Below are 9,765 nucleotides of genomic sequence, written 5' to 3'. Positions count from 1 at the left end.
AAATTCAAAATATATACCCTTTATAATTTTAAATTTGACCAAAGTCAAACATCTCTTGAACTTGACCTTCCATCAATACAAAATTTTCAAATCTTTACCCAAATAAACTTCTCCAACTATCCTAAATCGGTTTTAGTATCCAAATGACCAAATCAAGAAGGGGCGGAAGAGGGACAAAATTGCTTGATCCAACCAAAATTACCCTTTAGTTTGAGTTGAAAACAAGAGAATAAGAGATTCAAGGTTCAAATCATTTTATCCCAATTTATAACAAAGATACATATATACATACATACATATATATATATAACTAAAGTTAAATCCACCTCCACCCGTGGGTGGAAAAAAGAGGATAAGAGATTTCAGGGTTAAATACTTTTATCCCAATTTGCAATAAAGATATCAAAATCAATCGTGTATTCGCGCCTTAGAAAATGAATGAGGATCGGTCCTACGCACCGGGGACGTAGAGGTCAGAGGCTATGTAAGAGACTGAAAGAGATAAAGATAAGTACTCAATGGAAGAGAAAGAGTTGGATAGTGAGTTTCCTTACTTTACATTACAAAAAATCTAGTGGAATTCGAAAAGAATTTGAGGATTCTTTGCTCCTTTCCAGTCGCTTCTCAACTTTTGTTCATTGATTCAACTTGAATCTTGGGCTCGACCTTTGTTCATTGATTCAACTTGAATCTTGGACTTCTTTTAGTCGAGCCTTCGCAAATTCTTTTGATATATATATATATATAGTACAAGTTTAGCATTGATTGGAACTTAATACATAAATTTAAGCTTTAACACGAACTACTCCTTTTTCTAGGCCCATTTTGGGTCTAAAGTACTAATTTTTATTCACTTTGTAGACTCCTATGAGACTATATTTTCAATACTACGTTTATGAGTTATGTGAACTAAGAAAATATGTTGCACGGGTCAACAACATAATATATACAAAAGTAGAAATTTTGGTAATCTATTTGATAGAAAATTAAATGTTTTTTATTTTCTGAAATGGACTTCATTAAACCATAAGCTAACAACAGGCAAAATCCCCATTCGGGTACTCATTCAAAATAACAAAGTCTAAAAAGACATCTCACGTATTTTATTTAAAGAACGACCATGATGTCAAAATGGTTAACAATAGCATTTACCAGAGAATGGACAACAACTTAAAATAAACAAAAGAGACAACACATAGGCGATGAGAGCTTAAGTATCCATCACGCTCTTAGTTTTTTTATACAAAAATGAAATTTTAGAGATTGTTTGACTAATTAACTTAATTTTTAAATTGGTATAAACAACTCAACTTGAATAGTAACATACTATAATACTTGCACGTTTATCAAGTAACTTAATCTTCACTAATTTCTTATACTTTTTTATTTACCAAATAACTCAATTTTCCCCTTTGTTTTTACTTTTCACATTTTTCAAATATCTTCATGTTATTATCTTAATTTACTTATTACAATTATCGAATAACTCAATCTTACAATTCTACACCTCATGTACAAACTTATTAACTCCAAACATATCATCAAGATTATAAAGTATCTTTCGTGAAAGCCTAAGATAAAAGAACTAAATTAAAATGGTTGGTTTGTCTATATTACAATATCATAACACGAAGATGTTTAGTTAAAATATTAATCATGTACCATCTTAAAATCACAACAATGATAGGATTAAAAAAAGTTTGTTAACACACACATACATGGTTTAAATTGATTTACATAATCCACAAGGTAAAAGTAACATGAGGTACCATTATTATCAATGATGAAATGGAAGAACAAGGGAAACAAAGTGTACTATTTTCTAATGTCAAATTTCCTTCAATTTAGGAGAGTAATCAATGGTTGTCCTTGATTTTCTTTTTGAAAAGATTGCTTGTGGTTGAATGTTGATAATTCTACTCACAACCTTTATTTTTTGGCTGAGTAATCAACCTTTCACCTTATCCCATAGGGTTGTTGGACTCTTTTTATTATTTCAATTTCATTTTAGGGATAATTACACATTTGACAAACCATTTAGTCGCGTGGTTGATTCATTTTACAAATTTTACTTTAGTATTTTCAAAATAGTATTAAATAAACAAATTCTTCGTTTGCATATAAATTATCCTCATTTGTTTCACAAAATTTTACTTTTTAAAACTCGAATATCTAGAAAACTTTATCTAATTTTATCTTTTCAATAGAGAGTTATGAATAAAAATATCGACTAATTAATTAATTAATTAATATCAATTCATGTTACTTTTTAAGTTTAACTAATGTGTAAATAATTGTGCTACTAAAAGAGCTATAAGGTTTTGTTCATTAGAGGAGGTTGCCTTCGTTCTCGATTGACATGTGCTTTGCTGTTTGACGAAGAAGGATGTTTCTACCTTTGCCTTTGAGGCGTAATCGGCTTCGCCGTGACACCCATTTCCAACGTCTTAGTGCTAACACACTTTTCTTCTGTATAACATAGCCACCAAATGTCATTTTTCAGTAGTTTTCTATATACTGCATTATTTGTTTAAACATTTGTAAGAATTATGGAGATGAAAATAGCAATTGTGAAAATTTTTCTTTCATTGATCTTATTGCAATCTTACTACATTATTAACGAGATCACCAACGGATCATATCATTTCTTAAATGGCAAAGATGCTTTTTAAACTCTAATATACTTTATAAGTATAGTTTTAACAGTATTCTTACTAAAATATTAGAAACTCAAAACGATGGTACATGTAAGAAAGGTACGCCTTTATTTTTAAAATCGATAGGATGCCAATGTTCAACAATCCATAATAAGTGGTAAACAACATCACAACCGATACTCAAATACCTTCGAAACTTGTCCAAGTGTTGTGAACAATTTCATCTTCTCTTTACACCAGAAACTCATTGCTTTATAAAGTCAGAGAAATGAAAGGTAACCCACCAAAAGGTCTCTACTTTTACAAAGTAGAGAAGGAAAAATCCAAACGGACCCTTTGGTCCATGATTCCAGCTTCCTGTTGTCTCCTCTTGGGGTCCCATTCCATGAGCATGCTTGCTCTCCTTGAAGCAAAAAACACCCTCTTCATCATCCAATTCAGAAAGAGAAGAAATTTCTAAAGATACCTACCAAATAATTTCACCTATATCCATTCTCCCCACTCTGTTTCACCATTTTTTTTATGTCAAGGTCGCTAGCTAACAGAATTAAAATTCTCAAAAACCATCCTGAATTTTTCTTACCTCTAAATGGTGTCTAAAATGAACAAGAACTTCATGATCTTACTGGTTTTCTCTTTCACTTTCTGCCCATTTGTTCACTCCTTGCAGGGCAATGACTCCATCTCCATGGATGCCTTTCTTCAAGAAACTGCTTTCAAGACCTTGGTTCGGCGCAGGCCATATACGGGTGCTTTGTACCGTGCCAGCCTCCCAGCGAATCTCTCTGGCATGGAGGTCTCCGTCGTCCGGCTTAGAAGCCGGAGGCTGTGGGACAAAGGAGCTAATTTCAGTCACTTTGGCATTCCATCAAACACCTTGCCGGTGCCCCACGTTAGAAGATTGGTAATAGTGTACCAAGACTTCGGAAACTGGTCTTCTTCCTACTTCAAAATTTCAGGCTTTTCACTCCTAACTCCAGTCGTCGGATTCATGGTTTTCAACGCAACATCAAACACAGAAGCCAAAAACATCACAAAACTCAGCATCACCACGTTGGAAAACCGCATAGAAATCCACTTCCCAAACCTGAAATTACGTTTAGGAAAATCGTCGGACACGTGGTGTGCACAATTTGATGAAGATGGTATGTTCCATCTCATACCAATGGGCTCCCCTGACGTATGTTACTCCAGAAAACAAGGGTATTTTGCAGTGGTTTCAAAATTGAAAAGGAAGAAGAAGGCGTGGTATTTGTGGATGATTGGGTTTGTTTTGGGCGTTGGTGTGATGGTGGTGACTGGTTATGCAGCCATGGTTACAATCAGAGCTTTGAAGACGAAGAAGATTCAGATAATGGAGAAACAAGCTGACGGAGATTTGGTTTTAGAGAGTAGATGGGTCGGTAACAGCAAAATGCCAAGCGCAGCAGTAACAAGAACAATGCCAGTTCTTGAGAATTCAAGTTTTCCTTAGCCATATTTTCATTCACTTTCTGAACCCTTCTCCCATTATTTGGCTTTTCTTTCTTCATACATGACTTTGAGTTGGATTTACTTGTAATGCAATGTAACTTTGTTGCTGTATTAGAATTAGAATTTAATTTAACTATATATTATGATCTCTTGCTTTTGTAACATAAGGTGTTATATTTCAAAATGTTTACAAATTCTTATTAGGAATAATATGGTTTTAGTGAGATGTTTGAGTGTCAGAGTGTACATCAACTATTTGTTGTAAGAACTAAATCACATATTTAGTCCTTACATTTTATTTTATTTATTTGACCTCACAGTAAGAGAATGAAAGGTTTGTGTTTCTAATTCTAATATTTCATTTGATTGTCATCGTTTTTTTTTTCATTATTAGGTTAAAAACTTATTTACATCTCTGTACTTTCAAACTTTATGGGAAATGGTCAGATAATAATAGTAGTTTTTACCTGAGAAAGAGAAATTATACCATGTAAATATATTTTTACAATTTAGAATATGAATGTTAATAGAGAAAAAAATGGTGAGGACTCATTTTAAGATTTTATCGAAAGCTGGAAACTAAAATCGATGTTTGAAAGTTCCTTTTATTATTATTGTTGCTATCATTATCATGCAACATATTTTTTATTTTTCCCGCATCTATCTCCATCTCAAGTCATCTCTCCTAGAGGATGTCAATTTTATGACTTATTAACCCTCTCCACTGTAATACACAACTTTCCAACTCCCCTTCTTGCCTCCAACTCCCTTACACATTTCAAGTATCTTTTAAAACATGTTTGACTCACTGATTCGAGTTGAATTGAGTTTAGTGCTTTGTCCACCAAAAACATGAGTTGTTAAGTCAAGTTACTCCTAACTCTAAAGTTTTCCAATGACTCCACCTGTTGGCCACCAGTGACAATAATCATCGTCGACGACGTGCTACAGTCACCAACTCCGACGGCCATCTCTGGTGGCCAACTTCGATGAATACATCCTACTGCGGTGAGCTCTGACAACCACTTTCCACAACAACTTCGAAAGCACCTTTGAATTTTTCACAACTGTTTGAACATTTCTAGAAATCCTTACGAAGAGGAACCTACACATCTATTTCAACCACACTAATTCATCAAAGATCAAATACAAAATTGAAGTGTTTCTACGTGACATCAATGGTAGAATAATTTTCATTCCACAATTTCAAAGACACAAGATTAAACAAAAGGGAAATTTTTCATTTTGAACTACAAGGAGATGTGAAAAAGAACTTACACGATAGAACTCAATGGCCATCCTGCAGCTGTTGCTTCTTTCTTGTTTTTTTTTTTTTTTTTCCTTATTAATTATTATTCATAGCAAATACTCAAGGCCAGTAAAAATTATCTGCTACCTACTCCCCTAAGAAGCATGGAAGACTGTCCAAACTGTGATACAAAAAGGAAAACCTACAAACTTTTGAAATGGGCAAGCAAAATCAAGTAGGAAATTTGCACCCAATTGAAGCAGAGAAAGAAAACCGACCAAATTGGTAGGCAGCTCAAAAGCTCAGTTGAAAATGCCAACTCCAGCATCAGCATTGCGAGCCAGCTTTGTCCACTCTGTGTGGTAGGAGCCTTGGCGATCCACCCGCTCATATGTATGAGCCCCAAATAAGTCTCTTTGCGCCTGCACAAGATTGGCAGGCAGCCTAGCACGCCTGTACGTGTCGAAATAGGCAAGGCTAGCGCACATCCCCGGCGTGCTGATCCCTGCCGATATGGCCAACCCCACAACTCTCCTCCAAGCAGCCTGCCTCTGCACCATCTCTCTAGCAAACTCAGGATCCACCAGCAAGCTAGCAAGGTTGGGATTGCGCTGATATGCCTTCTTGATCCTGTCCAAGAACACTGCTCTTATGATGCACCCACCTTTCCAAATCCTCGCCAATTCCCCCAAATTCAAGTTCCATCCCTTCTCCAAGCTCTTGGCCCTTAGCAAGTTCATCCCCTGGGCATAGCTGCAAATCTTGGAAGCATACAAAGCTTGCCTTACATCTTCAATCAACTTCTTCTTGTCGATCCCACTTCTCACTGATCCTACAATATCAGTCATACCTGCTTCCTTCAACACCTCCGCCGCACTTTCCCTCTCCTCCTTCAATCCACTCAAGTATCTACAATCCAACGAGGCAGCAATCGTTGGCGCTGCGATGGAAAGCTCGGCAGCTTGCTGCACAGTCCATTTCCCAGTTCCTTTCATCCCAGTCTTGTCCAAAATCTTATCCACCAATTCCCCATCACCATGTTCATCTTTAACTTTAAAGATATCAGCTGATATCTCAATTAGAAAGCTCTCCAACTCTCCCCTGTTCCACTCAGAGAAAATGGCAGCCAATTCAGAATTGGACAACCCTCCGACATGTTTCAAAACGTCGTAGGCCTCCGAAATCAACTGCATATCACCATATTCAATACCATTATGCACCATCTTAACGAAATTTCCGGAACCCCCTTCACCTATGTAAGTAACACAAGGACCATCATCAACTTGAGCAGCTACCTTCTTCAGAATATCTTCAACATTAGAATAAGCCTGAAAAGATCCTCCAGGCATCAACGAGGGACCATGACGAGCACCATCTTCACCACCAGAAACCCCCATCCCAAGATAAAGAATCCCTCGTTCAGAAGCCTGCGCAATTCGACGCTCAGTATTCTCATACCACTCATTACCACCATCAATGATTGCATCACCAGGCTCCAAGTGGTCAGACAAGGCAGCAATGGTTTGATCGACGGGCAAACCAGCCTTAACGAGGATGATAACCGATCTAGGGCGTTGAATAGAGAGAACAAAATCACGAGGATTATACTGACCAAAAAGAGGGAGATTACCTTCGTTATGGGCACGATCTACAGTCTCGTCAACCTTGGAAGTGGTGCGATTGTAAACGGAAATGGGGAAGCCTTTCTCGGCGATGTTGAGGGCGAGGTTTTGGCCCATGACGGCCAAGCCGGCGAGGCCTATGCGAGAAAGAGCTGGAGAAGCTTCCATAGGAGGTTGGAGGAGAAAGAAAAGCAATGAGAGAGGAAGAGACGGAGGAGTCGAGGTCAGAAATGGAGGCTGCTGTTTCGACAATGAAGAAGAAGAAGGAGAAGAAGATAGATATTTAATTCGAACCCAAAAAAGGGAAATTTTAAAAATTTAAAAGAAATAAATAATAAAAAAAAGTGTTTTTTTTTTTTTAAAATTTTTAATATCTATATTTAAAATTAAAATTAGATTTTAACAAAAGGGGCCAACAAAATATGGTGACGGACTCGTCGAGGCAGTGAAGGGTCACTCACTGATTTCAGTTTTCGTTTCTTTTTATTTTCTTGAAAATGTATTGTTAATCTCAAGTTCTGTTTTCGGGTGGTTGTACTTTTGGAATTTCCTTCCAAACGGCGGCGTTTGAAGATGTAAGAGAAAAGAAACCTTCCAACCACCCACTAGGAATTAAGTAATAAGGTTTATTTGAAAAAAAATATACGGAAAGATTTATGATTGATAATAATAATAATAGAATAAATAAAATTTCAAATGCATCCAAGCCCACATTTACCGATTCGTAATAAAAATCGGTATAATCATAATTAAATTTCAATTGATAAATTGCAAATGTAATTATATTACGTTGATTACTTCTAACTACTAATATCAATAACTATCAAGATAACACATGCAATTCAATTTTAATCACTCATGCTCTAATAACATTGTGCAATTCAATTTTAATCGTCTATTTACATTATATTTTCTTTTATTACAAATTTTCAATTGAACTTTATTGATCCGTTTTCAAATTATCTTTTATTTGTTTTAGAAAAATTTAGAGAAAATACTTAGTTTGACTAAGATATTTTAAAATAATTTTTTTTTCTTAATTATCATTTCCTATATTTTAAGATAATTTTAACTTTATCATTAAGATTGATTATATAGGTATTTTAAAATTGAATAGTATATTTTTTCTTAATTATATTCTAGTGATCATTATTATCTAATTAATAACTTCAATAATTATTATATCAATTAATGTAAAATATTAATCATTAAAAAAAATATTTCTTATATAATTTATTTTCATTTATTATTAAATAACATGTCTTTTAATATGGAAATAATTTTCAAAATAGATCTTAATTAATTTCGGTATTAAATATTTCATTTAAATTGTTCATCTGCCGCCTAAATCATTTAATTTATTCATCCGTCGCCGACAACTTCTTCAATTTCCTCATCGGTAATGTTTGTAGTCATACAGTTTCGTTTTTCACCAATTTCGGTACATTCAGTTTTGTTCTTCACCGATTTCCATTTCGTCCATCATCGATTCTGGTTTCTTTCTTCACCGATTCTCAAATATTTTTTTTCCGTTTCGTTCTTCTCATACTTCCGATTAGCTGTCTTCCTCAATTCCTCATATTATTCGATACTTCATTATATCGTAGTTTTCCTATAACGTTTAACCTTATATTCCGGAATATTTGTTTTAAATATATAATAATGCATATATTTTTACATACAGTCGCCAAAGTGTATGATATGTCTGTTCTGTGATTTAGTGTATATATACCTTCTCATATATACAATAATACATATAAATTGACATATAGTAACCGATAAATATGATATGTGTTTTCTGTGATTTAATATATATATACTCCTTATTTACCATAATACATATATATTGACATCAAGTAACCGAGAATATTATATGTTTGTTCTTTGATTTATTATATATATACCTCTCCTTAATTACAACATAAATTATTAGTGACATGTATTTCTAATATTTTTTGGCATGATGGCCAAAATTGCAGTATGCTTCAATGGTTTTTTCAATGAATCGAACAATTACGTTAGTTTTAGTGTGTCCGAAATAACAGTTAATAAACATATGTGATATAAAAATTGTACACTAGCCTTAGATCCAAGTTAGTCAGTTGTATTGATATGAACAATATTGATATAAGCCTTTACCTAGGTCTTATAGAATATGTTAAAGAAGGATTTGTTATTTATTGTGTTTTTTACTTTCAATTCTAGTGTTTAATATATGTTATATACATAATATTATTACACATATATGATAATTTTTCATTATACTTTCAAATTCAATTTTTTAATTATCCTCTAATTTCCTGAATATTCCATATCTACCAATGATGTTTACATTATTTTCTTAGTTTTATAGTTGAAAATTTGCATTGCACTATTATATACGTAATATTATTGCAAATATACTTAATACAAACACTTTATCACATTTTCCATATTAATATATATCTAATTCTAACGTATAATATTCATCATATACTTAATATTATTACATATATATACGATATTAAATCCAATTTAACGTATTTATCCTAGTCAACGAAAAAGTGATTGATAGGGAGGATATGTTTTCAATTTGTTAAATTGGTTTATGTATTTTATTTCAAATATTCATATTATATGTAAAAAATAATAAGTTATATTTGAAACCATAGTAATTATGTATGAAAAGTAGTATATTAAGTATAATAAATTGATGAACTTTGATTAGTACGCTGGAAATTTATGAAAAAGTATAGAATTAAAATAATTGAATTAAGAACAAGAA

At 33.5% G+C, this 9,765-nt stretch overlaps 2 protein-coding genes across 2 annotated transcripts; one reads left to right on the top strand and one right to left on the bottom strand.

The window, feature by feature from the left end:
- Positions 1 to 3,258: 3,258 nt before the first annotated feature.
- On the top strand, positions 3,259 to 4,131 carry LOC103493266 (uncharacterized). Its single transcript, XM_008453939.1, has one exon. It carries the CDS (start codon positions 3,259 to 3,261, stop codon positions 4,129 to 4,131), a length of 873 nt encoding a protein of 290 aa, XP_008452161.1.
- A 1,219-nt stretch (positions 4,132 to 5,350) lies between these two features.
- On the bottom strand, positions 5,351 to 7,297 carry LOC103493120 (6-phosphogluconate dehydrogenase, decarboxylating 3, chloroplastic). The gene is made up of 2 exons (XM_008453756.3): positions 5,658 to 7,297; positions 5,351 to 5,560 (listed from the first exon to the last, which is right to left on the bottom strand). The coding sequence occupies exon 1, from the start codon at positions 7,167 to 7,169 to the stop codon at positions 5,682 to 5,684; it is 1,488 nt and encodes a 495-aa protein (XP_008451978.1). The 5' UTR covers positions 7,170 to 7,297; the 3' UTR covers positions 5,351 to 5,560; positions 5,658 to 5,681.
- Positions 7,298 to 9,765: the final 2,468 nt, after the last annotated feature.

This window comes from Cucumis melo, chromosome 7 (assembly GCF_025177605.1).
Source record: "Cucumis melo cultivar AY chromosome 7, USDA_Cmelo_AY_1.0, whole genome shotgun sequence".
Lineage (NCBI taxonomy): Eukaryota > Viridiplantae > Streptophyta > Magnoliopsida > Cucurbitales > Cucurbitaceae > Cucumis > Cucumis melo.
The sequence above is the reverse complement of the archived record's forward strand: the minus strand, read 5'-3'. Positions and strand labels throughout refer to the sequence as shown.

Excerpts from the sequence above, each read along its gene's own strand:
- LOC103493266 (XM_008453939.1), top strand. The coding sequence starts at position 3,259 with ATGAACAAGAACTTCATGATCTTACTGGTTTTCTCTTTCACTTTCTGC.
- LOC103493120 (XM_008453756.3), bottom strand. The coding sequence starts at position 7,169 with ATGGAAGCTTCTCCAGCTCTTTCTCGCATAGGCCTCGCCGGCTTGGCC.